We start from the raw sequence: 14002 nt of genomic DNA, 5'->3' as shown, positions 1-14002 counted from the left end.
TCGCGGGAAGTAAAACCCAAATTTATTGATTCGACACAAGGGGAGGTAAAGAATACTTATAAGCCTTAACAACTGAGTTATCAATTCAGCTGCACCTAGAAAAGCACTAGTAACAGGGGTGATGTGAAAGCGGCAGTAATATGAGAGCAATAGTAATAGTAACACAGCAGCAGTAACACATGAGCAATGGCACCGAAAAATAGTTGATACTACTTCCAGTGACATATAGAACGAGTATATGATGATGAGAGATGGACCGGGGTTCCCAGCGATCTACACTAGTGGTAACTCTCCAATAACAAGTGACAAGTGTTGGGTGAACAAATTACAGTTGGGCAATTGATAGGATTGAAATAGCATTAAGATAGAACATCAAGATTATTAATTATGTAGGCATGTTTTCCATATATAGTCATACGTGCTCGCAATGAGAAACTTGCATGACATCTTTTATCCTACCAGCCGGTGGCAGCCGGGCCTCAAGGGAATCTACTGGCTATTAAGGTACTCCTTTTAATAGAGCACCGGAGCAAAGCATTAACACTTGGTGAAAACATGTGATCCTCATATCACATCCTTCCACTCCGGTTGTCCCAATTTCTGTCACTTTGGGGCCTCGGGTTCCGGACAGCAATATGTGCAAACAACTTGTAGATACAATCTAAGCAATAATTATAGAGCTTAAATCTAAGATCATGCCACTCGGGCCCTAGTGACAAGCATTAAGCATAACAAGATTGCATCAACAATAACTTCACAAACTTTATAGATAGACTAATCATAATGTATCATCCATCGGATCCCAACAAACACAACATCGATTACATCAGATGGATCTCAATCATGTAGGGCAGCTCATGAGATCATTGTATTGAAGTACATGGGATAGAGAGTACCAACTAGCTACTGCTAGAACCCGTAGTCCATGGGGGAACTACTCACGGAGCATGATGGAGGCGGTGGCGTCGATGGAGATGGCTTCCGGGGGCACTTCCCCGTCCCGGCGGCGTGCCGGAACATAGATTATGTCCCCCGAATTGGAGTTTCGCGATGGCGGCAGCGCCCCTGGAGTCTTTCTGGAGTTTCGTCAATTCGTATCACGTTTTTAGGTCTAAAGGGGTCTTATAGGCGAAGAGGCGGCGCAGGAGGGGCACCAGGGCGCCCTCCCCATAGGCCGGCGCGGCCAGGGGCCTGCCCGCGCGGCCCTGTGGTGTGGGGGCCCTAGGCCTCCTCTCCGTCTCCCCTTCGGTGTCCTGGTCCGTCTCGGTGAAATATGATGTTTGGTCTTCGTTTCGTCGAATTCCGAGAATATTGCCCGAACAGCCTTTCTGGAACCAAAAACAGCAGAAAACAAGAACTGGCACTTCGGCATCTTGTTAATAGGCTAGTTCCGGAAAACGCATAAAACATTATAAAGTGTGAGCAAAACATGTAGGTATTGTCATAAAACAAGCATGGAACATCAGAAATTATAGATACATTGGAGACGTATCACTTATCACATAAGCTAGAGCATGGCTAATATTGAGTTTCACATAAGAACTCCATCTACATTTCTTCTTCTTGATCATATCACATATATATCTTCAAATCGATAATCTTGATGCCAATACACAAGGTATATCTTTATCTTCATGGCACCCATCCTTGAATTCAACACATGGTATACAAGTAGTATCTATGCAATATTCCTTCATATAAACTCAATAAAAACATTAGTCCATAGGGGTTGTCACTAATTACCAAAACCACACATAGGAACAACATACCCTACCCTCCGTGGTTCCTTCAAACATCTCACTAGAATTCAAGTTCTTTGCATATGAAAGCAGGAATTTCATAGACTGCTCAATCGTGGCATCTCCTTTTGCATGAACAATGTTATCTCTTAGGTTCCAGGATCTCGACAAGGTGGGAAGGATCCCCTGGTGCAACTCCTTTTCTGTGTTGTCCAGGAGGATTAGGAGCCAATCATCACCAGATTTTGAGAATAACTCTTCCTTTGGTAAGGCCCAATAATCTCATTCTGGATCGGAGGGCCTTCGCTTTTGTGCACTGAAATGCAGCATGGTGACTGTCTTTGGTACCAATACCACATATGTTACATGTATTCTGCATCTCCAGTGTTCTACGCAGTTGGCATAGCTGTACGAAATGTGTTTTTTTCATGAACAAGAAATAATAAAATATCTTTTCTTTCGTTGTTGAGTTGCTAGGTCTATATGATCGATCATTCAGATATGTTCTACCTTATATCCACCCCGTAGCGTTGTAAATATTTTCGGCAATTGGCTAAATGAGGTTGACGCTAGGTATAAAACGCTTATCAGGATGTGCACGATTGTTGTTGTATGGTCGCTTTGGCTATGAAGAAATGACAAGATTTTTAATGACAATTTTTTTTTCTCTTTTGCAGGTTGTTTACCGCGCTACGGCTTTGCTCCGTTCATGGTCGCCACTCCAGCATTTAGAGGATCGTGACCTCTGTACGGAGGTGTCTACACGATTGAAGAACACGTCGAAGGAATTTATTTTCCAACATGAGTGACAACATAATAGGCGTCTTGAGGCTAACTAGGCTGTGCGTGAATTATCTTATGTTTTATCTTTTATTCGACTACGAGCACTTTGTTTGATCCTATTGATAATTTGAACGACTGTGTGCATCTTAGCTATGCAGAGGCTAGGAGTAATGCTTAAACTTTTTGAGTAATAAAGCATCTTTTTATCGAAAAATGTTAATCCAGACGAAAGTAAATTGGAAGTGCTAAATATCTGGATTCCATTTAGAACACATATACAAATGTGGTACTATATTGAATTTTAAGTAAATGTGAAAATGGAGATGGATATATATCCATATGCAAGTAAAATTATGTTAGCCAATTTTAGTAATTATAACCCACATGTCAATCACCCAACCCAAAAAATTAACGAAGTGGTCTTTTTTTTGCGTATTGAACCAGAAGCTATTGTGTATTACTATAATTATATTTATCTCTATATTATTTTATAATTGATTCACTATAAGACACAAGCCTATTATTTTATTATATTAGTATCCGTTTCGAACGGAAAAAACATCCTACCCGCTTGCATATTTAAGGAACATCCGCTCCACATTCATATTCGACAACATCTGTATTCATATTTATTTTGAATATATGAAAACATATGTGAAAAAGTGCTATCTGATTCGCATTCAACCCGTTTTTGAAAACAAATTAAGTACTACTGCTCGAGCTTCAACAAAATGTTCAAAAGGTTCGTGGCCACAGGAAAATCGTGCTTTCACTGGAACAAAATTGAGAAAATGCTTCCGCGGATGGATCGGCGAAAACAAGAGCATGCTATGAAAACATGCTCTGCGTCAAATACTATTAGGGTTTCGGTGCGTGCCTGGTAGCGTTTGATTCACAAAATTGTTAGAACATAGGAATAGGGAACTAGTAGGATTAAAAGGTCATGTTTGGTTGAATACTACATAATTCAATACTACAGAAGTTTGAACCTATATGATATTTCTTGAAGTATTGTTTGACTCACAGAAGAAACAAAGAAATTGTAACACAAGATTTGAGTGGATGCAGTGAGGGATATTTTTATCTAACATGGATGGCAGTGTAATCCATGGATTTGTCCTTCATCATCTTAGACGCTCTTACAATTTCTGTCATGATTATTTGTAGAGAGTCCTAGTCTTTTCTATTTTTATGATGTAATTTCTACATTTGTGCATCCTAATTATGGACATGTCGGAGGTAATGCTTAAACCTGTTAAGTAATAAAACGTCCTTTATCGAAAAAAATAAGATTTGAGTGGAAAGAAGTATTCTTTCAAAACATAGTGCAATGCAATTATATTGAAAAAATTCAATGCATTTCGAAGAATTTCAATCCCACGAATCAAACAGTACATACATATTTTTTTCTAAAACTAAAAATCCTGCAAAATTCTTGTAGCATTCCTTTGAATCAAAAGTCTTTCTTGGGCCAGTTCCCTCTCCTAAGTTCAACACATGCAGTTCTCTCGCACGTTCCCTCTCCGCTAGAGAATCGCAAACTGAAAGCAGCTTCAGAATGAGCAGAACGGCATGCTCCGTCTCCATTTACCCCAGCTTCAAGACCGAAGCTAATCTACGCAGCTCCAAACCTTGGCCCCTCACGCTTGAGTTCAAATCTCCCCTCTCTCTCTCTACTACTACAAGCGAGTGGAGGTGAGGCATGGCGGAGCTGCCCCTGGTGGGGGGCTTGCTGGACCTGCGTCCCTGCAAGCTCTCCCCGAAGCCCCCACCACCGCCGCCGCTGCCCATGCCGGCTCGCCGGAGCCCGTCCCGTTCCCAGGCCGCCACCGCGGCCATACCATCGCCCCGCCGCGCCGTCCCCGAGCTCCACTCCACCACCCGTAAGTAATAGCGCCCTCTCTTTCGGCGCCCCTTGGTCTTCGTCCCCCTCTCCGGCTAATTTGGTCGCTTTCGCCCCCTATAACGTGGACGCAGAACTGGCGGACGGGAGCATCGTGTTCCACTTCGGGCACCCGCCTGCGGAAGAACCAGGGCCGGAGGAGGCCTGTCCTGACCCTGGGCGCGCAGATGCCTCGGCCTCGCCGCAGCCGCAGCTGGGCGTCGCCGGCGCAATATTATTGGGCGACCCGGCGCCGGTCCACGAGCCAAATCTGTACATGGCAGCTGCGGGCAGTGAAATTTCCCTGGCCTCGTCGGACGCCGGACCGGTGGAGGCGCCCGAGCAGGCCATCAGTTCGATTGTCGGTGTTGAGGCAGTCGCAGAAGCAGGGTTGGCTGGCGGAAGGGCGGTTGCCGCGGACGAACCCGGGCCTGCGAATTGTGGCAATGAAGTCGAGCTCGGTGTGCGGGCTCGCGGTACCGTGGAGGCGGGCGTGACCGGGCCGGCCAGTTTGGAAGGCATCGAAGAGGCGGAGGCGGATGCGGATGCGGCGGCTTCATGGGAAGGCTCTACCTGCCAGAATTTCGACACCGACGTGGATACGGAGTCTAGCGGCTCCAGCGGCGACGAGCAAGGGGCGACGGAATTCGGAGTCCCCATCCCAGCAGCGGTATGTGTTCCCCGGCGAGCTTAATTGCTCTCTGATATTTTTTACTCGCTGTGTTCTCATTATCTTGTAACTTGATTTTTCCTGAGCTCCCTGCGAATTTCATATGTCTACCACAGAAGATGGTAAGTTTGAGGCATGGTTAATGAGTTCATTTAGGGTAGTAGTTCAGTTCAGATCACTTATAATTTGGTTTTCTGGACTCTGTTTCGGAGAAAATTGAAAAACATTATCTTTTTTTTCCGAAACGGAGGCAAAAGCTTTGCTTCATTCCATTAATTAAGAAGAAAGTGCCCAATTTTTAGGAGAAAATCGGGCGAAAACCAACAATACACACTTAGCACCCCGGCCAATCTGGCTACCCACACGAAGCACACGAAGCAAAGACGCCATCGAGGAGAAAGGCCATCGTTGACGATGTCACCGAGCGTCATCGTCGTCACTCCTCCACGAGACAGCGATTCCGACTTCACCTTAGACAACCGCCACCGAGACCCTCGCCGCAAACGGCATCGGAACCCAAGTGAGCCTATGCCAAACAGTCGGCCCCCAAGCACGTCGAGGAGGAGGCAGCTCCGACTTCAACCGTGACCTTCATAGGAGAGGTTGCACGCCTTGCACCGACGCAAGCACCAATCAAGTGGCATCGTTGCCACAAGTCGCCTCGCAGCTCCGACTTCACCATCACGGCAGGGGTGACGAAGGACCTGCCGCAACTCCGATCCGCTCACCATTGTCATCGTTGCCATGCAACCCATGACGCCAACACCATCCAACTTCCACGGTCCCTCCGACCTAAGCAGCTCCAAATCGATGCCCTCAAGAGGGAGGACGACACAAGAGTGCCGCCATCGACCGATCACGATGGATCTAGGGATTTCCCCGGAGCATACCCAGACAGGAAGTCACAACGTCACCTCGGCGATGCCTTCAAGAAGGGAGCGGCGTCCGAAACCGCCGCCATCGCCGGCCTCGGCCAGCTGCCGGCCGGTCAGCAACCGAGACAAGGCGTTAGCCCGGGACTTGTCGCGTCATCCTGCTTCGTGCCCAAGACCGGACCACCTTCTTCCACCTTGCCCACCAGCACCTCGCGGCATCTGCCGAGCCGCCGCCACGGCCCGCCTCCCCATCAGATCCGGGCGAGCAGGCCCCTGATCCGCCACCCCACCATCCCGGAGCCGCTGCGCACACAGGGCCGCCGCCCCGCCATCCACGGTATCGATTCACAGGTCCCTGCAGCACCTAGATGGAGCCCAGGCGCGGTCACACCACCTTCCCCTCCACCACAGCCGGAAGGCCGACCGTCGGCAGCGCCGGGAGAGGCAGAAATGACACTGTGCTGCCTCCACCAGCTTGTCTGCGCCGCAGCCCTGACGAGCCAGAACGGGCCCAGATCGGGCCCGCACAGCCGCCGCCGACGAACCCTGGCCGCCTCGCCTAGCACCACAGCCTCGCCTTGCTTTCCCGCCGCGCCACCACCACGCCGTCGACGAGCCGAAACGCTCGCCGTGCAGCCCCTGGAACCGCCGCCGCTCCGCGCGTAGAGAAGGCGCAGGGGAGCGCCCGCCATGCCCTCCGCCTTTGGCAGCCGGGCGCCGCCACCACTGCCGGCACCGGCGGCGGCAGCGGCCAGGGGCGCTGAGATCTTGGGGCTTTTTGGTTCTAGGGTTGGGGGCTCTCCGGAGCCGCTCCACGCGAGAGCGACCCGGGAGATGTGGGTCGTCTTATTGAAAAACATTATCAAGGATACTAAGATTGCAGATTTGTAATGGTTAACATATGATGTCTAAGTATCCTCAAGGCACTAGTAAATGCATGCTCTGGATTTCTATTTCCCGGGAGCACCGACCAAAACATTTTATGTTTATTTTGTGAGAAACAGTTGCCATACCATCGTTTTCCCCATCTGTTGATGTTCTGGATCATGCTTCATTTTATGTGTTGCTATCATGATATTTTTGGATAGCTCTCCTCATCTAATGTGACCACATATTCTTATGCACCACATCTTTTACTTTCTTTTCTCGAACCACATCTTATACTAAAAAATATACTGCTGTGTTTGAAATTGACACATGAGACAGCTATAGGAAATGAAGCGATACATACATGCACCTTGAAAGTGTGATCTGGAAATTTGAATGTAAAATGGAAATTTCCTTGACCATATCTTCTTAGCGACAACATATACAAAAAACACTGCCGTGTCTGAAATCAACACATGAGATACGTATACCAGTCGAACTGTCGTACACATATACCTTGAAAAACTATGCTCTGGCGATTTAACTGCAAAGTCGAAATGTCCTTGTAAACAATATGTGTACTTGTTGCTTGTGGGCATAGAAATTATGCTATGAAATACATATCTCTTCATTGTGTTCAGCTGGGTAAATCCAGGTTCGGGGCTAACTGTTGCTCCTTCTTTCCCAATAGGGTGAAGTTCGCAACCTTGTGGATTTGGAAAAAGAAATTTCAGAAGGGAGGACCTCTGATGGGTATGACTTTGTTGCCACACTTTTGTTTCAACATTTTCAAATTTTGAAACCATACTTGTTCAGTAATCATCTTCTCCAGTATAAATGCTTGCGTGCTTCTATTGCTTGTAAAGCTGGATAAGTCCTATATTTTGTCTTCATATTGTTATGTAAATCTCTGTAACGAAACCTATGTTATGGTGCTTACCTGTCTTTATGCCTTTAATCCAATCCTTAAAAATTGCTTTAGTCATTTCGTCTTGTTCAATATTCATTCATAGGAGAGTTCCCGTGGCCAAGTCATCGCTTGTGTTGATGTCAGGTGCTGCCATCTTGCCTCATCCTTCTAAGGTAATAACTGTCCTGCATCTGCATGTGCTCTTTTAGACAATGCGTCATTTGCATGTCTTGAAAAAGTTGCAGAAGCAATTTCCCCTTTTTTCTCCGAGAAACCCAATTCTGCTTCATAGTTATGTTAATTGCTGAAATATGTGAATGTTGGTTGATTCCGCATTCTGTGTACCTATCTTTCCGGCACTCCATCTGATTACTCAAAAGATGGTTCTTTTCCAAAAACTCAAAAGATGGTTGTGTTTTGCAGTAGAGTTTGTCCAAGATTGGCCAGTAAGTTTTATAAAAGAACAAAGAAAAAAATGTAATGTGATACTATGGAAGCATGTTTTCTTTATGATCTCCCCTCACAATTATTTAACAAGTATATATATAGAATAATATTTCTGGTAAGAAATGGAGGTGTGTGGTGGTATATATCCCACTTTGAGAAAAAAATGCCTGGAGGAAATTAGTCGCCTGGTAGTTTTATGTTAGGTTCAAGAACATGCAAAAGTTGCATGAAAGCACATTTTAGTTATCAATCATAATTTCTGCCGTAAACTGGCTGTCATTGGTACCAAAGCATACGTTTAATTATCTCTGTCATCAGCCATAGCTTTGATAGTCGTATAATTTTCCCAGGTAGCAACAGGCGGAGAAGATGCTTATTTCATTGCACACAATGGTTGGTTTGGTGTGGCAGATGGAGTTGGTCAGTGGTCATTTGAAGGTTTGTAAGTAGATTTTCCCTTGGTCTTGATTCTGTAGTTTTATGCATCATGTCTCGCCTTATAAACACGAGTTACCTTTTCTATGTCAAGTACTCCACCATAGCTCGGGCGACTGCCGCTTCCGCCTCCAATTCCTCTATCTTGGTGGCGCTCTCTTGCCTCTCCCAATCCTATTGCACAGGTTTATTGGGATCACAAGCAGAGCCGGCATGGGCATGGTGATTTCCGCTGCGACCGACGGACGACAAGGCGCCAGGATCCAGCGGCGTTGCCACGTGGATGGGCTAGGGACTGGTGTTGGCCGTGGGAAGAACCACAAGGCCAGGCTGCCGCCACAGTCCGTCGAGCGCAGTCCCGGTCATGCCACCGGTGGGGCGCCGTCCCCTCCCGGCTACTCGGGTCGGAGGGGTCGGGGAGAACAGGAGGAGCGGCGCGTTGGCGGAGCAAAGGAAGCAGTGCGAACCTAGGATTTCAGTGTCTGGGGCGCCACACACTACACATAATTTAATTATTGTGTATAACAGACCACCACAAATACAATGTATAAGATTAAAATAAAAATAGTATACAAATAGTCGAATTTTTTGTCCTCGTTGTGTGCGCCAAAATGAGCAGCGGGGGATGAGTGGAAAAGTCGTGTGCGCAAAAAACATACAAATCTAGGGAGGCCCATAGACCACACGCAGGAGAAGGGGCCGTGGGGTGTTTTTTACTGGTCTCCCTATTGTAAGTGCTGGTTTATGGGTCCTGCCGGAGCAGTTGTTTTACCTCCAGCCCTTATAAACGGTATAAGGGCCCTACTGGGGATGTTCTTAGGAGCGGGAGAGAGGGGGAGGGAGGGACTCAGCCTTGCAACCTAGGGTGCCAATGATGACAGCAGCTTGCTTGTCGGCGTCGCTGCAATCGATTGGAAGGGCTGGGGTGTGAAGCCCTGAAGCAGAAGCAGATCCCAAGAGCTGCAGCACCTGCCTGACAGCATCCAAGTTCTGGACCGTCGGGTGGCAGAATACCACAACCCTTGCTCACAGCCTCTACCACGAGACATTAGGCACATAATTTCTCTTCTTGAGATACAGTCTGCAGGATATCAAGTTAGGGGGCAATGCTGTTTATATTGGTCTTATACTCCGGGCAACATTCAAAAGAGTTGTATCATATATCTCAGGATAACTATATTTCTGAGCTTGGGTATCATAAATTTACCTAGCAAATATATATTTGGATCTTTGTCAAGGTTAGTTGGTTATTCGTGCGAAATTCCAGTGCTAATTTTGATATTTGTACCCAGGAATCAATGCGGGACTTTATGCAAGAGAGCTAATGGATGGCTGTAAAAAAATCATTATGGATAACGAAGGAGAAGCTGAGCTTACACCTGAGCAAGTTCTCTCCAAGGCTGCAAATGAAGCAAGTTCTCCTGGTTCTTCAACTGTCTTAATTGCTCACTTTGATGGCCAGGTCTGTTATTTTATGAAAACTGGCTCATTTCTTAACTCTCATCGTGACACTCATTGAGGCTGTCAGTATTGCAGTTCCTTCATGCATCAAATATTGGGGACTCCGGGTTTCTAGTGGTAAGAAATGGCAAAGTATACACAAAATCAGAACCAATGGTTTATGGTTTTAATTTCCCACATCAAATTGAGAAGGGGGTTGATCCCTTAAAGCTTGTGCAGGTGCAAATGATTACTGAATTTCTCCTGTCAGTCCTTGCACCTTGTGAATAATAAAAAATTAACACTTGAATTTCTACTATGTTTCTAGAATTATACAATTGATCTAGAGGAAGGTGATGTCATTATAACAGCAACAGATGGCCTTTTCGACAATGTCTATGAGCAAGAAGCAGCAGCCATGATCTCGAGATCTTTACAGGCAGATTTAAAACCGACGGTAAGGATCAACTTTCCTTTAGATAATGTGCCCAACGCTGTCCCAAGATTCAACCATGACATGATTGTTTTACTCGCAGGACATGGCCGAGCACCTGGCTGCTAGGGCACATGAGGTAGGGAGGTCTGGAGCAGGGAGAAGCCCATTTTCAGATGCTGCCCTTGCAGTGGGTTACCTAGGTTTCAATGGGGGGAAGTTGGATGACACAGCTGTTGTTGTGTCCATCGTCCGGAGATCGGAAGTTTAATTATAGAAGACCCACATGTGGAGAGAAGCTATTCTGTTTTGGTTGAGGCTCACTGCTTGGAAGCGCTCCATCCGTCGGCCATCACATTCAGGTACTGTCGTCATGAAGTTTAGTGGCGAGAATGGTGCTTCCCCCTGGTACAGACACCTGGGCTTACGACCAAAGGTTTCAAATTGGGAAGTGGCCTATGCACTCTAATAGTTTTTTTTTTTTTTACTTGGTGTGAGTGTTATGTGCAAATTTTGGGCTATAGAATGTGAATATGTGATATTGTATCCTGATCTCCAGCTTGAGTTATAAACTAGAGTAGCCAAGAACTAGCCATCTAGGGATGTCCAAAGCCAACCATGCATAGGAAGTAATATTCATAAAATACATTTATTGGAACATTGTGATGTTAAGTTGTTACTGCATACCTTGCCACACTAGTAAATATGGGTGTTTTTTTTTCATTTATGTCATATGTTTTACTATGAATGGAAAGCCATGCAAGAAGGTCGGTAATGAGAATCTGTTAGCATGCCCATTACTCTCAATTTACCATTAGAACAACAGGACCACTCAAACGTCTAGCTCTTTTGAAATTTCTGTTAGAACAAGAGAGCAACTTCTCAAACTCCGAGCTCCTTCTCTATGCTGTATGTGTTTAAATTCCTCTCTTCCCCACCCTTTTGAAATTCTAAAACATCTACAACAAGGATTGAAAGAACATAGGAAAACACTACTCTGAAGCCAGAGAGAAGAGTTTATCACCAAACAATAAAAAACCAAGAGCAAGAAAATGTTGATTTGACAATTGCAATCCGTTCTTTGATTTAAGGTTTCAAATATTAGGCCGGCCGATTCTACTAGCTCAATGATAAGAAAATAACCGAAGTACTAATTCCTTTGACTACAATACATGAATCTGTCTCCATCACGAAAAGTAGTCTAAAAAATAGAGAAAAACATGAGCAGAGGGCCAACTAATAATGAACAATAGGATCCATGCTTTGTCCTGATCTCTACTTCACCTTTCCTCTTTCATTGGCCTCTTGTTATTCCTTCCTGTGCTGATACTTTGGGTATGTTCGGATTACGCCTGTGCATGCTCTACCAAATCGGGGCTCGCCAATTATTTGGCGATGTTTTCGCCGCCAATGGCTAGCCCCACAGCTTGGCGTGAAAAGTGAACACGGTTACCAAAATATTGGCTAAATCCGAAAATTTGAGAAGATTCACTTGGCATGTCATTTGTGCTCAAGCATCATGAGCGCGTTTGGTACCTGCAGTTTCCTGCACCATTGACGCAGTGGGAAGAAGGCCCTTGCGTATCGTAGGAGTCATGGGCCATAAAAGCCACGTTGTTTGGTGGCCTGCACACAGTTTTTTTTTGGCCCGTAGAGATTCGGGATCTGCCCGTTTGGTAGATCGGTTTTCAGACCTAGTAGCATCCCATAACGATGTCCCTGTTGTTTGATTGCAACCCATAATATGCTTCTGCTTACCTCTTTCCTTCAATGGTGAGGTTACCAACGATCAACAGCAGCAGCAAGAACACAATCACAGTTCAGACAAACTTAGCACTGATCATAGACGACACAAGTAGATGACACAACATTGTTGTCGTTGCCTATTCGATGGTACCTCGGAGGAGGGATCCTCACGAGGGGAAGAAGAAGAAGGGGCCATCAGGCGGAGAGTCCTCGGGACGGTGGTACGCGGTTTACCCAGCTTCGGAATACCTGCACGATGACAGGCCTACTGCTGCTTGTCTGAAATTATCTGGACGCTTCGCGTTGTTACAATGAGTTGTGGTTGTGCCTCTAGGGCTCCCAGGATCCGGCTTATAAAGGCGTCCGATCTAGGGTTTACATGGAGAGTCCTAACCGAAATACAAGATGCCTAACTACGGAATAGTATATTGTCGTGCACGTCAAGGATCCACCTTTCCTTATGCGATGTATTGGATCCGGATACTTCATGGACCGTCACGGATCCGACTACCTGCAAGATCGGTTGAGATCCGGCTCCTGTTCCTGGGCTGGACTTCATCCATCTTCTATCATCAGCAACTGGGTCACTCGATGGGCCATATGCCACCATCACCATCTATGGGCCACCCGGACTTGCCGGATCTAGACCACGTCATTGATATACCCATAAAGTATACCCACAACAGTAACCCCAAAGTTCTTCAAGATTTGTCATTCTTCCGCCTACTTCTGTTCGGATCCGAAGAGAATCTCGAAGAGCTTCCAAAAATTCATCGTCTTCGACTTCATTCAACTGGAAATCATTTGTTCTTCAGTAACGGCAACTTAGCAGATTTTATGCCCAGATCGCACGTTACTCCTCTTTTCCCGCGCTAAATTTTCGGATATGCGTATCTTTAGCCGGAATTTTTGGAAACGTGCAGTTAGGTCACCACTATGTTCATTTCACCGCTTTTGACCTTGGACACATGACGATCATCCAACGGTGCGACCGTTCTGTTCCTACCGTAGGATCCGACTCACGAATCTCCATGCGCGGCCTATAAATACCTCACGCGTGCGGTCATTCTCACTTTTCCACCGCGGTCACCACTTCGTCTTCTTCCTCGCGCCAGCGCCACCAGCCAAATCTCACTTCCGGCGAACTCTTCCCCGGAAAGCTTCAAGCGTCGCCGCTCCAGGGCCTCCCTCGACCCGAGCTGCTCACGGTTGATCGGGGTTTGATCTCTGCCACCGATTCGTGGTCACGCCGGAGCTCTGCGCGTCAAGTCCGACATCGTCTTCCTCGTCGGCGTCACGGGGAACCGCCACACCATTGTTGGTGAGTTCACCGGACTTGTAGAACATAGAGTTAGTGAGGATCCGACTTTTTAAGCGTTTTACCATATGCATGCAGCCAGAAAAATTTCCACTAGCTCCCCTAGGTCCACTGATAGCTCTCTGAATAGTCCACCACCAAACTTGACAGAACCAATATACATTGAGCCTTCACCATTCCTTCCGCTTAATATTTCCGATATTAGGTTAGCTCAACCTTACTCCGCCTCTTCCAGCAACATCCTTGGTCGGATCCCAACAGCTGAGGAGCTTCAAGCGGAATTAGAAGGACAAGCTAGAATGGCTGCCAAAGTTCTGGAGGCGGAACAAAAGAAAGGTTCGAAGGCCCGGAACCGCGAGGGGGAGAAGGGTCAGTGGTGGCCCAGTGAAGTGACAGAGTCGGAACTGAGAGCCTTCGAAAAGGAAGGTCGCATTGCTCCGGATACGTGGAGCTTTAA

The 14002-nt window shown here is 46.5% G+C and overlaps 1 protein-coding gene across 2 annotated transcripts; it reads left to right on the top strand.

Annotated features, from left to right (window-relative positions):
* The first annotated feature begins 4035 nt into the window (after positions 1-4035).
* On the top strand, positions 4036-11208 carry LOC127304207 (probable protein phosphatase 2C 71). 2 transcript variants are annotated; one of them, XM_051334913.2, is made up of 9 exons: positions 4036-4405; positions 4500-5074; positions 7508-7569; positions 7830-7899; positions 8524-8611; positions 9901-10070; positions 10145-10186; positions 10377-10505; positions 10585-11208. In XM_051334913.2, exons 1-9 carry the CDS (start codon positions 4225-4227, stop codon positions 10750-10752), a joined length of 1485 nt encoding a protein of 494 aa, XP_051190873.1. In that variant the 5' UTR covers positions 4036-4224; the 3' UTR covers positions 10753-11208. The 2 variants fall into 2 exon arrangements, with proteins under 2 accessions (XP_051190873.1, XP_051190867.1); XM_051334907.2 differs by having other exon boundaries at positions 4039-4405; positions 10145-10288.
* Positions 11209-14002: the final 2794 nt, after the last annotated feature.

The sequence above is a fragment of the Lolium perenne genome, chromosome 1 (genome assembly GCF_019359855.2).
Source record: "Lolium perenne isolate Kyuss_39 chromosome 1, Kyuss_2.0, whole genome shotgun sequence".
Taxonomy (NCBI): domain Eukaryota; kingdom Viridiplantae; phylum Streptophyta; class Magnoliopsida; order Poales; family Poaceae; genus Lolium; species Lolium perenne.
This window is presented reverse-complemented; position numbering and strand designations above follow the sequence as displayed.